This window comes from Myotis brandtii, unplaced genomic scaffold (genome assembly GCF_000412655.1).
Source record: "Myotis brandtii unplaced genomic scaffold, ASM41265v1 scaffold143, whole genome shotgun sequence".
Taxonomy (NCBI): domain Eukaryota; kingdom Metazoa; phylum Chordata; class Mammalia; order Chiroptera; family Vespertilionidae; genus Myotis; species Myotis brandtii.
The window spans coordinates 2113512-2129398 of NW_005355115.1; the positions used below are offsets into that span (position 1 = coordinate 2113512).

At 43.1% G+C, this 15887-nt stretch overlaps 1 protein-coding gene across 6 annotated transcripts in view; it reads right to left on the reverse strand.

The window, feature by feature from the left end:
• RUNX2 (runt-related transcription factor 2) overlaps positions 1 to 15887 on the reverse strand; it is a 229870-nt gene that overhangs the window by 138840 nt on the left and 75143 nt on the right. For all 6 annotated transcript variants that reach the window (XM_005860946.2, XM_005860948.2, XM_005860950.2 and 3 more), the window contains one exon: positions 2761 to 2922. In XM_005860946.2, coding sequence (XP_005861008.1) covers positions 2761 to 2922 — 162 coding nt within the window. The remainder of the gene's footprint in view (positions 1 to 2760; positions 2923 to 15887) is intronic.

The following is a 15887-nucleotide window of genomic DNA, read 5'->3' on the forward strand; positions in this document are numbered from 1 at the left end:
TAGGCTCTGTGGTGACCCATTTTATAAAGCAAATAATACCCTCTGAAAGTTTAGATTGTTATCTACTTGATATATTTAAGCCAGGGCTCGCCTGCAAATTATATATAGACATACAATTCTTGCAAAACAGTTTTAGCTCCAGAAAATCAGCTACAATCTATTTAGCACATAACGTGTGTCAGGCCCGTCCTAAGCACTTTACATAAAGCACCTCATTTAATCCACACAGGAACCCTAAGAGAAATCTTATATCCCTATTTTACAAACAGTAAAACTGGGTTTTAGAGACGTAAGAAACGTGTCCTCTATGTGTATGAGCGAGGATTCAAGCCTGAATCTGAACCTCCAATCCTATTCTTTCTCACCCGTGATGGTGCGAGAATATTTTATGTATCCCTTCGTATTTGGGGATGAGAACTGATTACTCCACACGAAAATATGAAACTGGAAAGCACTGGAAGAGGTGAACACAGGACTGCTTAGCGATGGAGATGAAGGTTAGTATTGTAGCTGTCCGTGTCACAGAGAATGCATGCAGGCCTGGACCTTAGGGATCGCTGCAGACATTAAGGGGGAAGATAATGCAACAGAAACCATGCACCCTGGCACCTGGGAACCTATGAGACAGGCAGTGAAAATGGTGCTCATCCCAGGCAACTGGGTCCCTGAGCCCCGCAGGGAGCACGGTGAGCAAGGGCAGGAGGAGCAGGGTCCCTCCGGTTCCGTGACAGTCCACACCTAGTTCTTTCTTCCTGCTTCCCCGTGCTGCTGACCAAAGGGATTTTCTGTTCTCCTCACTTCAGTGTTTATACAGACCCTCCCACCCTGGCACTGTGCAACTTTGCCAGTAACAACTCATAGAAATGTTTGGGGAGGGAGGGAAAAGCTGGACTGAACTCGTTTGAAACCAGTTGAAAGCAGAGGCTCGTTCCTACCTTTGGCCTCCGTTTTTGCTCCTACCGCCTCCTCTGTTTATGGAGGTGTTTTACCTAATGATCAGGGGATGGACTCAGAATAACCTGGCTGTCCTATGCGACACGTGTAAATGAGAAACACTTCTCAGGGGCATTTTCGACGGCTTCCCCACTGAATTCATCTACAAGCAGACTCAGTAAGAAAGAGCTTGGGGCGAGGGGGGTCCCTCAGGCTGCCACCACTCCCCGAGGCTTTTCCACTCAGAGCTGCCAGAGGACAAATGGCCAACCTGCCTCAGCCACACACGTTGGAACCCAGAGGACCCTAAGCAGACACAAGCTGGTGCAAATCCATCCTGACACAGTGTCACGTTGGCCTGTGCAACACAAAACACCCAGAGTAACACACAAGAGGGGGGACCAGAAGGGACTCGACACCATCCAACACTGCCTCTGGCTCCACCCCAGCCTGTCTTATCATAACCCTGTGCCTTCCCTGTCTTTTCCTGTGTCTTTAATCGACACTTGCCTGGAGGAGCCCGTCATTCCAATCAAGGGAAACGACAGCTAAGATTCTGTACGCGGCACCACTCCCCAACCAAGAGCATGTGACTCAGGAACCCGGCAGTCAGAATGCAAAGCGTGGCACGGTTCTCCCTCCAGCCCTTCTTGGCCTACTCACCCCCACGGAGTCCATCTGTGGCAGGAAATGGGACGGCACTGGGACCCGAGAGCCCTGGCCTATTTGCTGGAGAAGCAAAGCCTTCCCTCCTCCCCCGTTGAAAGAAAGAAAGGAGACTGAACTAATCGAAACCTGCAAGCCTGCTGGTGGGGCTTCAGCGTGGCAGTGGTGCAACTCAGCGGAGTGAGTAACGGCGTCGAGCTTTGCAGAAAAGGAGAGCGGGAGAGAGACAGAGACAGAAACACAAAGAAAGAGAGAGAGAGAGAAAGGCATTAACCTGGCCAGGAGTCACACAGGTGCCTGGAGCCCGACCGCTGGGCAGTGTCTGACCAATACAGGGTCTGACTATGTGCCCCTGGAGGCCACTGTATTTCTGGGGCGGGTGATGCCGTGGTATGTGCAGGGGGGTGAGCTGAGAGATTTATTTCTTATTCACAGGACTCATGTGGTTGGCCGAGAGCCTTTAGGTGGACGATGGGGAGGCTGTTTACCCCACGCACTCCCACCGCGAGCCACAGGTCTCGGTGGTGGCTTTGGCAGAGTGGACGTGTGAGTACTGGGGCCGCCACACGGAGAGCGATAGCAGTGCGCTCTGCAGTTCACAGAAAGGCTGCCCTGGGCTGAGTTGGCCGCTCGGAAGCCACGCATGGCCTTTTATGACTCTTCCAGGCCTCACTGCACCTCAGGTTTGTGATAAAGATCTTAAATGTGCAGGTGCTCTCTCCTGAAGCTGGTTAGCTTGGACTCCTGGGACTTAAAAGCCTTTAGAAATGGGGGGCTGTGCCATGACTGTCATCTGGCTCACAGGCAGGTGTGAGGAAAAGGAAGGAACAAGCAGAGGAAGGCCTGGCAGGAGACCCTCAGGAGAAGGCCCTGGTGATAGGGGCTGTGCCCACCGGGGGGTACAATGCAGCAGGACGCAAACTGGTGGCATGCACTATCGCCTTAGGAAATATGCCATCTCTGGAGCGTTTCTGACTTAAACTGGGAGAATATTTATAACCCCCTAATTCGGAAGACCCAGTCTGCCAGTTGTCAAATCCTGGCCCACTTGCGTCTGAGAGAGAGTTACTGTGAGCACAGGTAAGATAGACGTGGCCCATCCTGCAAGCCCAAGCCCACCCCTGCATGGGAGTGAGTTTTGAGTTGAAGTGTGGTCTTTACCTGAAATACGCCTGGGCACGTCGGTGATGGCAGGGAGCCCGGTGCCCCGTGTGGAAGACAGCGGGGTGGTGGAGTGAATGGACGGGGAAGTCATCTGGCTCAGGTAGGAGGGGTAAGACTGGTCATAGGACCACGGTGGGGAAGACTGTGCCTGCCTGGGGTCTGGGAAAAAGAAAAAAATCTTTAGTATACCAGCTGCTGGGACCTTAGAACACACAACCCAAACAGGACAAAACACACACACACACACACACACACACACACACACACACACACACACGGTCTATTTATTCCTTACAACCCCATCCCCTCAGGCCCTATATAGCACAAACACACACACACACACACACACACACACACGGTCTATTTATTCCTTACAACCCCATCCCCTCAGGCCCTATATAGCACAAAGCTAGACAGACTTTAGGTGTCAAAAAAAGTAACAAAATGAATCACAGGGAAGGACTATTTGTCTCTCACATAAACATGTCTACTTAGAAAGTCTAATAGTCATTAGAAAACAATCTGCTTCAGTTATCTTTGCAAAGCTGAATTCCATTTTATTTGCTTTCTGTACTTCTTAATTTACTCCAGTGAACATGTACTACTTCTTTCTTTTAACGTTTAAAAATTCTTTGAACAATGAACTTAGTGAAGAAACAGGCAGACTGCTGCTTTCTACTGCGGTAGACCCAGCTACTCTTTCAGGCGTGCTTTTTGGCTTTTGGCTTTCATCGTGTGTGATGCCACCATGTTAGCACGGTTCACTTTCTTCCCAGGCAGGTCGGTGGGATGTCACTTGCTAGCACGGAGTTGGGAGCAGAGATGAGAACAGGGTGGGCAGCATGTGAGAAGAACAGAATGGAGGGGAGCTCATGGTAAAATTACTCCAGAAAATAACCTTTACAAAAAGGCAAAACTTAATTGCAAAGTCAACTACTATGAAGAACTGGAAAGCTTCATCACCATCCAGACAATAAGAAAAATGATCCAAAACAGGAGAACAGGGACATGTCTGTAAACCTATTAGAATCTGTTTTAAAAAGGTGTCACGTGTTTGGAATGTGACCTAGTGTTACCTACAGTCACTGTGATAATAAAAATAACAGACAGCCACCTTGTTAGGGTTCACTGCTGACCATCAACGCTATTTTGGGGGGTATCTTTATGGAGTTTCTTGGAGGAACAAACCAAATGGAGGCCAAGCAGATTTATCAAGAGCTTCAGTCTACATATGAAAAAAAATGTAAATTTTCTCTATGTTTCCAGGGCGGAAAAGTGTATATTTCAAACTTTTTATACTTACTTGAGGGCTAATCAAACATAATCACAAGCACATTTCTCTTAACATTTTTTTTCTAGTTTCAAACATTTTTGTTAATTTTAAAAATGTTTGTTAATTTTTAAAATTCTAATATACCAGGCCATTCACAAGACAGCTTTATATATTAGAATATCTATGGATTTTGGAATGTTCAGAATTAGGTTCAGGCTCTGAAACTTCTACTTTCTAACGGTAATCTTGGGTTAATTACTCAGTGACTCTGAACCTCAGTTTCCTCATCTGTAAAAGGGGTAGAGGAATAATAATATCTAAATCACAGGGATGTGATGATTACAGGAGAAAACTATGAATAGAGGACTAGCATAGGAGGAACTCAGTAAGTATTAATTTTTCTCTTTAAAAAAAAACAACTCTTTGTAACACTAGGGTAGTTCCATGGTTAAAACACTTCTGCATTGGAGTTAATAAATTTGCAATAGGTTTTAAATTATGCCTACATCACCTGTCAGCCTCTGAATATGAAAAGCTTATTTTTCAAAAACTATTAAAATATTTGGATAGTCAATTAAAGTTTATTTCTAAAAAAATGAGAATAACAAGACATAGGTTTTTCTGAGATGATTCCTCTTTTTAAATACTTCAAGTTTTTCTCTACAAAGTCATCTAGTTTCAGCTATTTCTTGTTTATTTGTTCAATTCAGAAACAATTTATTTAAAGACTGTCTAAATAGGACATACTTTTCTTGAGTCAAAATAATTAAACACATCTGGATATTTATCTGATATTTACTCTATCAACAAATATATAGAAAAAATTCATCCTATTCCATTTTAAGAAACATTTTTACCTGAGTTTGCAATTTGAATAAAAGTATATTAGTGTAAATGGTGACCATAAACTTTTCCTTCAGAAATCTGAAGGATACTTGATCGTTAAAGTAATGAACCTTTGTACTTTAAAATGTTCAAGGCTGAGATTGTATAGATTGGCAGCATTTCAAATCTGAGTGAGTGGTCCTTGTTATATATCTGATACTGACTTCCTTGCTTTAACCGTTAATGTAATTCACTATTCAGAGAAATGGGAAATGATCTTCAGATGGGAAAAGACACATTCCTTACAGCACCAGAAGCAACATTTTCAATTGACACAAGGGTCAGGAACCACAGAGCTGAGTTGGGCACAGAGGGACTCATATTTGGGTTTGAGTTCTACTCTAACGTCACCAGATGACTTCCTGAGCAAAGTAGTGTGGCCTGAATGTCCATTCCTCTCCTGTGACATGTTGTCACCAGTAGTATTGGGGCTCCATGCCCCCAAATGGGGGGAAAAATACAAAGAAATGTAAAGAGTGACTAAAATTATTAAAGTTAAACATATCACAAAGGAATTGGGGAACTTAACTTGGATGTAAGATACAGCCTTTCTCTTAAAAAAAACAAAAAACTCGTGGTGACACAGGGATAGTTCCCTGGTTAAAACAAGTCTGCATTGGAGTTAATACATTTGCTATAGATTTAAAGCTATTCCCACATCACCCAGTCCTCCTCGTGCAGAAAGGCAGCCCAGTGCCAGGAAAACAAGTGAGGAAAGGATCCGAGTTGGAGTCCAGCAGGTTTAATAATATTATCTCAGAGCGTTGTAAGCATTAAATAATATAGAGTGGGTGCAAACCCTCATTATAAGCTGTATGAACTCAGCTGTGTTATCATGCTCTCTGTACCTCAGTTTCCCTGCGTGGAAAACGAGGCAGCATAATATGGTAGAGCGAATACAGCAAGGGGAGTTACGTGTACGTGGCTGGGCAGAGCTCCCCACTGCACTAACCAAAGCACTTAAACTTTGGGTGCCTCAATGGCTCATCTGGAAAATGAGAATAATGATACTTATTAGGGTTGCTGTGAGCAGTACATGAACTAGGCCTTACATGATAAGTCATCTGATACTCCTGGCAATATTAAGTGTATAATATCTAGAAGTGATTATTGCTCTCTGAAAAATGAATATAATAATAACTACTATCATTCTGTTTACAAAATTAGATGAGATAATATAAGTAAAAACATTTGAGTAACTGGAAAGTGCTATATTGAAACTTATTCTCTTTAGGAGCGCACATCATCAAGGCCCTGCTGTGTGATTTGGGGTATGTTTCTTAATGTTGCTGAACTTTAATTTCCTCTTCTGTAAAACAGGTTTGATAATATCACATTGTTTGCGGGTAGTTTTTATCGCGCGCTAACAGGTGGCGCGGGCCATTTTTGCTAATTTTTTGCGCAAATGGCAACGTTCAGTAAAATTACGATAACTTTAGTTTTACATATTTATACGTTACCCGCATTCTACCGCTAGTCTATAAAAAACGTATTAATACGTGTCCCGCGCTCTACTACACTGGTAGAACATATAAATACGTAAAACGTATAAATACGTTTCCCGCATACAATATGATATTATCTCAGAGAGTTGTGTAAGCATTAAATAATATAGAGTTGGTGCAAATCATCGTTATTATTCAAAAAATTAAAAATCTGACTCTAAACTATGCAGTGTGGCTGGGTTGCCTAGTGTTATTCGTGAAGATTTCCAAGAACACATTCAGCATAATTCAGTATAATGCCTGTCACACAGTAGGTACTCAATAAACCACCAGTGAATGAAGTTTCCAAGGTGGCCTGAGAGTGAATAATGGAATTTTACAAGAAGTAGTGGTCATTTTCTAACTTCCCCTATAAAAGCAGTTGTGTCAGTGAGGTTTTAGCTTCTACATAAACTTCCTGTCAGAACAGTCTATTAAAGGATAGTTTTACTTAGTGGGGGTCCTTCCTGAAGATATCTAAGATTAGCCAAAATAACTTCTCACTATCCCTGAACAACTGAGAAGATCTCGCTGCGTTTTGGGGGTGCTTTGTCTCTCAGAGGGCAGGCTGCAGTCCAGCCAATCTCTTTCAAGGCCACCATCACCATCCTAAGATTCTATAATAATGACCTACTTAAGAAGAGAGAGTTACTAAAGAAAAATAGAACACAAGAACTGCCAAGTGGAGATCACTAGATTTGAGTATAAGTAATTTTAAAAGGGACAGCAATCTTTTTAAAAAAATTTGTTTCAATTACAGTTGACATAAAATATTATATTCACTTCAGATGTACAATATAGTGATTAGACATTATGTAACTTACAAAGTGATCCCCCCAATAAGTCTAGTACCCAACTGACACCACATACAGCTATTACAATATTACTGGCTATATTCCCTGTGTGGGACGGCAATCTTAACAAACACATAATGGTCTCTAAAGACCCTAGGCCTTCCCTAATATTCTGTGAAGGAACCATTAGTCATCAATCCCAGCTCCACCATTTCTGGCCTGGGTGATCTTGGACAAATTATATAACCTACCTGAGCTTCAAGCTTCCTAATCTGTGTAATGGAGATAGACCTCCCCACTAAGGTTGCTATGAATGAGATAATGTAATAAAAAACTTAGCACATGGAAAGAACCCAATAAATGTTCCCCACTGTTAAAACTTACACCTTTACTGAACCTTCATTCTGTATTTAGGTTTCCAGCCCATGAACTCTAACTCTAGCAGAGGACAATTACTAGGAAGCTTCCTATAGTTTTGAAGTTCACTATTTGGAGAATATATCTGTGTTAGTCACGTCAGTACCCAATGCAATCATTTAACCTTAATCATGTTCTTTCTTAGTCTTGGTTTCTCTAAGACCAAGAAATCTTAATCTCTTTTAGTGCATTTTCTAAGACTGTACACTTTAACTTTTTTCAAAATGTTAGGGGAGAAAAAATGGCTCTAAAATACCTTGACCTCCAAATGCCCAATCACCAAGAAAGTAGAATTCTATTATAAATATATGATTATAGCACATTTGCTTTGTTGTACCAATGATTCATGCTTACGGAGAGAAAATTCACCTCAACCTGATCTCATAAAGGATTTCTGATCTCAACTTCCTGAAGAAACCTGAGACTTCTGAGATTCACTCTTAACTTGGATGAGTCAGAACAGGTGACAGATGTTTTTTAAGCATCACCAGTCAATCCCAAGGTTATTAATAGGGAAGAGTACAGGGCCCAGCTCTGAGGAAAACCTACTGATTAACCACTAACAAACCAGAAACTGTCTTCATCTCAACCTCAGGCCCCACAGAGCCAGTATAATCCACTCTTTCACTCTGCCCATCCAGAGTTACATTGAGTAGTTTGTCTTCTCCAGCTGGCAGAAATATGGAGGGCACACCGTGTCCTACCACTCCAACCTAAAAGAATATTCTTGATTTTTGTGTCTCAGAGGATAGAGGGGCCAATCATAGTCTTGATGCTACTAGTACATCTTGGGTGGCTTTCATTAACTATAAGCACCCATACGTTTTGAGAGGATAAATGAAATTTTCAAAAGAGATGAAAACTGCTGTTAAACTTTAAGTATGTTTATGGTGTTTTATAAACTGTAATTCACTGTTTTTACATGGCAATCTTCAGAAACAGTATCAATGCTATTTTTATTACTATCCTATAGAGGATTCAAATATGACCATTTAAAAACAAAACCCTTGGTGTTATGTGCACATATACTAGTCCTTGGGAAATCTGCAATATTAAATGCCACATGAGCATTTCAGTAGGACTCCACCCCTATTTCTCCCCAAACTTCTCTCCTAGCACCTAAAAAGGGGGATTTAAGGGGAAGTTGAACTGTAACAAACAGAGAAAAAATCAGGTCTTTCCTATGTTATGGGCCTGCTGTCTCACAGGCAGGATGTGACTAATCAAAATGACTAAATGGGAAAGAAGAGAAAGAAGCAGTAAGGAGCTTAGAGATAAAACCAATGAGAAAACAGTCCCCAGTCCTACCTGTGAACGCATTCTAAGAACTACCACTGGGCATAGAAGGGCAGGCACTATATTGGACACCTCAAATCTGCAACAGCACACTTCCCAAAGAAACCGTGGCTTCCTCCGTAAGAACAGACCAAACCTAGCTACTAAGAGTTCAACTTAAATAAAAAGCAAACAGTCATTTGACATAAGGAATCCCTTCAGCAATCGTTCCAACTGAGGCAGAGTCTGTCAGAGATACTGCTACTCCTAAAACTGCATGGGACCACCCCACACGGCTTGTATTCTGAAAGGACACTGAAGTCCAGAGCCTGCCTGCACTTGGCAGTTTCCCTACTCGCTAAGTGGCGGGCAAGGCTCTGATGAGCCATCCCTGTCTCATCTACAAAGTACAAATGGTCACCACTGCCGCACGAACAGGACTTTTGAGGGGGAAACTTTGTGCATGTTGTTCTGGTGAATCAGCAAATCACTCGGTTTTGTTGAGATAAACAGCTCCTGGATGCCCACATGGCAGTGTGATGTATAAGAGACAGATAAGAAACAGAAGATATTTCTTGCCTTGAAAAAAAATCTCACACAACCAGTTGGGGAAGTAAGACTAATAGATGTAAAACAATGAATTCAAAACGTTCAAAGCATCTGCTTGTGTCTTTAAAAAAGCTGTGAAGATAGAGATGAACCACAGAACACCAATGTCAGAGTGGACTTTGTATGTTCTCCCTCTAAGGTGGTGCTCCTTCAGCTTAGGCTGCCTGGAGATTGGTTGCATCTGCTTTCCATTCTCTAAACCTCCAAAGCATAACAGCACAGAAGGCAACATGCCCAGGGGATGCTCAAAGATGCTAATTGGGGGAAGGTTCCCACCTCTCAAGTTGTCTTTGCATAAATGGAGACAACCGTTTACTTCCTCCTGTGGGTATGAGGAGAGCAAGCTCTCTTCTCTGGGTTGGACTAGAGCTTCTGAAGGTTATAATTGGTCTGGGGAAAAGGAAGGAGTGGCTGGGCATTTTCTGAAGTGATATGCAAAGAGTCATGGGCTCTACGAGCAGCCATACTTGCAAATGACTGAAAAGCTACATTTCATGCCTGCATAATTGAACTCCAAACACTTGGGCTCATAATAAGAGAGGAATGGGGAGGGCAGATGGTTAGGAAAAAAACAAGGCATGCTAGGAAATGAATTGACTCTGGGAAGACTTTCTTAATACGTTTGAAGGGTGAGAGCGGGGCGCACAGTGGTCAGAGAGCTTTATAGAGGCCCAGTGAAAGGTATCTGTAGAAACTCGGTGGTGGATCCAAGCAGGCCCCCTTTTGAAAATACTTTGGTTAAACGTGTGAAGAAGGGCCTGCCTTCCTCAGGATCACTCACAACGAGGCCCTGTAGACACGGTGCTGAACTCCATGCAGAGACGGGAGGAAACAAGTCAACACAGCAGAGCCCGCACCAGCACCCAGAGGCTGCTTCCTGTTTGTGCTGCCAGCAGGCTTCTGAGTAGTGTGATTTCTGCCCAAGCTCAGTGTGCCTACAGTGAGCTCCTGCTGCACTTGGGGAGCAGGGCGCAACTGGAGAGATCCACATCTCCCCTTCTTATCCTCCACCCCTGTGTTTCTCTTAATCAGCACTCAAATCAGGCTCTGTAGACCTCAATTATTTCTTGAGAAAACTGGGGTATTTACAGTGAACAGAGTCTACTATTTTAAGATCATGTCTCTCAATTGCTACCAGGGTCAAGTAAAGTCAATACTATTGACAGAGAGAGGCAGAGTTACAGTTTCCCATCCTCAACTATTCCTGTCATATTAGTGTCATTCATAATATATACTCACATTCACATGGACATGAATTCCCATTTCAAAACAACTTAGACTAAATACTAAATGTTAAAGTCTACGTCTTCTCTAATAACCTTTTTTAGCTAGACTGGATTTTTCAATGAACTTTCTCAAACTGACCAAGGTGGCTGCCAGAATCCTTTGGCAGAAAACCAACCCAACTGAGTCACAGAACGTTAAACTGAAATTTGAGGGGGGAAAGCAGCAAACTGGGTAAAATTGCATGCTATGTAGGGTATACCAGGCATGACAACAGATTATGAGAAGAGAAACTTAGGAGACAATCGCAGGGAAGAGAATGAGAAGTGATAAGTATAGCCTAACACATCATAGCCTGTAACAAAATGCTCAAAGTAAAACCGGAAGGAAGTTGGACTATTAGGACAAGGTAATGAGAAGCGCCTTTTAAGTTTCTCCAACCTTTGGCTGAATGGAACTCATAACTCTCTTACAGAAAATGAAGGGATTTTTTTTTTAATTTAAAAGGAAAACCTAATAGAAGAAACAAGAGGTTATGCCACATGTCACACTTAACCTGGTTTGAGCCTTGGCCTACCCTGGATCTCATAAGTAAAGCCAGCGAGTGGGGAATAAGCTACACACAGGTAGAACCAGAACTTGAGATACAACTGGGATGTGGGACTGGCCAATGGAAGTGACTCTTAGTTCAAATCACAGTATTGAAATGGGTATAATAAATTCTGGTTCAAATCAGTTTAATATCAACATCCAAGGTGTTAAAGAAGGTCCCGAGCATGGTGAGTCCTGCTATTGGAGAGATGATGGTGCCCACGGTTCTAAGAATTGTCTCCCAGTCATTCACCCATTCATTCAAACGAAATTTATTGTGTGCCTACCTGGTACTGTGCTTGGCACTAGGGATATTAATGCCCTCATAGAGTTTTCAGTTCGGCAGGTGAGACTGATGATAACCAACTAATCATACAACTGTGATAAATGGGGAAAATGAGATGTCCTTGGCACCATAAGAATGTACAGTGGGGGACTCCAACCACGTCTGGGGGTCAGGGAAGGTTTCTCTAAAGATGTAACGATTAAGCCAAGAACTGAATGGCAAGCTGAAGTCTAGTAGACAAGTAGATGAGGGACAGGAGAACTTAAGGAAAAGCAAACAGCATGTATCAAGTTCCTGGGACCGAGGCAGTATAGTTTGAGAAAGCCAGTTTGGTTAGATTACTGACACTAGGTTCAAAATAGTGTGACATGAGACTGGGAGAGCAGGCAGAGAGGAGCCAGACTATGCAGAACCTGCTGGGCCACACTGAGGTGCAATGAAAGGTCGCTGAGGTGTTTTTCAGTATGGCGTGACATAATCAGACATGCAGGTTTAAAATCTCCCTCTGACAGCATCATAATAGAAACAGGGCAGAAGTCCAGTCCATACTGGGCACACAGGGAAGGACGTGGAGGGAAAACAGCAGTAGAAATGGACACAAAGGTGGTGCCCTCAGGAAACCAAGAAGCAGCTGAGGGCACTTAGCTGCCCCCACACATCATCTGACCTTGAAAATGAGGCTCCTGAGACGCCCCTGGCTGGATCAGGATTGACTCTGGATGAGCAAGGTAAGCCTGGGGTAATTGGCCTTGGGCCTGCAGCACTGAATTAGGCAGGCTCCACCTGGTACATTCTGGTTCAGGGGTAACGCCTGGACACCTGTACATTTAAAGAGCTCCCCAGATGATACTAATGTGCAACAAAGTTTGAGAACAATGAACATCATTTTTACGGATGACAGTTATAAAGGAAAATTACCCAACACTGTTTTTGATGTAATCTTCCCTATCAAGAATGTTTTTCAAATAGAAGAAGAACAAACATGCTAAAGAGGAAATTAAGGCCCAAGAGAGGTAAGGAGATAAGGGAGAGCAATTTGCTCCTTTAAATGCATTCAAGTTTCTCCTCCAAGATGAACTATATCCCACAGTATTGCAGGAATTTGTGGCAACTCGTCGGCAAATGGCTTCTAGTTGACAGAGCACAGTCAACATCAGCCTAGCTGGTTTCTACTGGATGCATATTGCTTTCGAATCATCATAAAGTTTAAAAATTTTAGGTTGAACCAGCCTAAGCTGAGGACCATCTGCAGTTGTTTTGGAGCCATTTTTGTTATTGACTTGCTTGCAGTCCAATAACAATCCTCAAGTCAATTTCAGTAGTCTGTGTACAATGAACTTTTCACCTTCATCTCCTGCCCTTTGTGACTATTGGGAAGCAGAAGGGGTTCACTAAAACTTGCTTCCTAGGATTAATAAGGCAACAGATTAAGAGCAAGCTCATCTGCCTATTGTGCATGTTGACCCAAGCAAGATAATGCCTTATCTCTAATGTGATTTAGAGCTAGTTAAAAGGCCACCCAGAAAGTGGCCATTGATGTGGATCAGGGTCCGCGTTGAGAGAGGTGCACAGGGATGTATCCAAGGATATTACAGTCCTAATTATGTCCAGCATCTCCATCAAAGTCTTGAAGAACAAAAGCAGCCTGTCTAAGCTTCAAGATGAGACAAAGTGGTAAGGACTAGCCAGCACTCTGGATGCAGAATCAGAGCCACAAAATAACCCTACAAGGTAGAAAGGGGAGGTGAAAGTGCCATAATGAAACTGAGTAAGAACAAAAGTACAGAGCTGCGTCTGGTCAGCTCCCAGACAGGACGGGGGAAGCCTGGGATGCGTTAACAGAGCACTACCCTCAGCCTTTCCATCGGATGCTCCTACTTCCCACCTGAACGGAAACTTGGGTTTGCCCAGTTCTTTCCTCCTAACCGTTTCATTTGGCTGCTGCTCATCCTCCAAGGTCACAGAATGAGCCAACTTCTCTTCAGAAGTTCTTCCATCTTTCTCATAACCTACACACTTCCAGAACGTTCCCTCATGTTGGTACCTGGCTCAACATCTTCCTGGTTCCCCTGACTTGTACCGAGTCCCAGGAGAAACTGTCATTCCCACTGATGACCCACCACACCAGAGCCCACTCCTGTTCACAGACTGCGACCACGACAGGAGAATATCACATAACTGAGCTGACTGGCTCCCCCAATTCTCTCTCTCCTTAGCTGGGTCCTCAGTGACGCTCAACCAGAGCCATTTTCCTTTCACACCGTTTACCTTGGTGACAGCTCCAAACGTGTTATTATTCTCAACCTTTTCCCCCACATCCTCCAAAGCTCCTCACCTGGCCCACCCTGTCAGGTTTCACTTTCCTGGGACCCTGATTTCTGGTTTCAGAAATCTCCTGGTGCCTACGTTTTCTTATTCACTAAACAGTGTTCACAATACTGACTCTTCTGTAACGGCTGTCTTTTCCAGCTGTTTTTAAACAGTTAAAAAGCAAATCCTTAGCAAAATAAACAAAGCCCTAGAAAGAATCTTATAGCCTTAACTGGGAGTAGTGCTACACAATTATATCCCTGGAATATTTCTGTATAAATTGAAGTGTAAAAAAAAAAGGAATGAAAATACTTTTTAAACTAATAATATATGTAAAATATTGTTGTTGCTTTTAATACTGCAGAGTACAATATACACCAGCTCTCTGTTTGAAGTCCTGGGTGCCCACCCATGTTTAAATATCAAAATATACCACCAGAGCGTCTATTATACCAAATCACATGCCTAACTTGCCCCTGGGTTAGCCCTGTAGATGGAATATTTCACTCAGAGTCAGCCCCCTATTGTGATCATTGTGCCCACAGTCCAAAGCAAAGGTAAAAGGGGGTGAGAAAGGTCCTTAGGCAACTAATAAAAGGAAAAGATATGCATACATGTGTGCACACACTTACATATACACACATGTTTGTAAAGTTGTAACTAAATATAAAACTAAAATGAGAAAGACAATGTTTTGGAAAAGAATGAGAGAAAGAAGCTGTCCTCTGGGCAGAGACCTAAGGGCAGGCTAGAAATGGAGACATTAGTGAGACATTATGTAGGAAATGGAGCCTTATCCCAATTAGATATTAACTATGCATATCCTATTCCAGATAGGGGGAAATTATAAAGACAAGATTTTGGAACTCAAGAAATTAATTTTTCTTGGAACATGGCCCCTCTGTTTCTTCTGAAAGCACAATAAAACCAAAGCATCTCTGACTAATAGGGAGATCCCAGCTGACAGAAGATAGAGACCTATAAGAAACTGATCTACGATGCTGCTAACCGGTTAAGCAATAATATGACAAGGTGACCACCAGGCCTTCACAGGGTCTTACTGAGCTTTATTCCTCAAAGCCAGCACAGGCAGGACATGAACGCTGCTCTTCCTCCCAGGGTGGCTGCCACAGCTGCACAGATGTGAAACAGTGCTTACACACAGGATCTGTGCCATTTTTTCACAAAGATCGTAACCAGCATCTCCACTAAAGACAATGCCTGATCACACATGTGCATGGCAGCAGCAAATTTACTTGGCTATCCTGCCCAAGAGATCTGAAAGGAAGAAGACAGGACAAGACTTTCCAGTAACTTCAGAAATTAAAACCCAGCACCACCAACGTAGAAGAAGAGTACTTCTAACAACCTGTCTTTGAGTGTGGCTATTTCAGTTCCTAAGACACAGATGGCTATAGGTGAGTAGGACCACAGTGGTCATAAAGCATGAGACCTCACTTAATTCCCACTCTCCACCTCCTACAATCCTCCGCACTGCCGGCACCTGCAATCACTCTTCCTGCTCACAGTCACTGGGCCTCTGATGGGTTCCTTCTCCTTCCCATTCAGAGCCACACCACCCAGCCCCTGCCCACTGCACCTCCCAACTTGTTTCACATTAAAGAATCATGTGGCCACTCGGCACTTGAATAAAACGGTCATTTGATACACATACTACTTAGCTGTGCCTTCCTACCTCTGAAAGGATTACACTAATAAATGTATCTGTGCAAGGAGAGTGGGCTCAGGCCTAGGACAGCGAGACACACGTGCAGCCCAGGCCCAACTGGCTGAGATCCTCTCAATGTTCAGAGGAGGAGCGTTGTTTGCCAAGGGCATACAGAATCAGACTGAAGCTGGTGGGAACCACTATTTGGCCAGGTGACTGCTGATAAGATTATTGTCATTCTACATGATGTCTAGCAAGTTGTTTTTCAAGATATTCCTAAAAACGTTACCTTGAATATATATATATA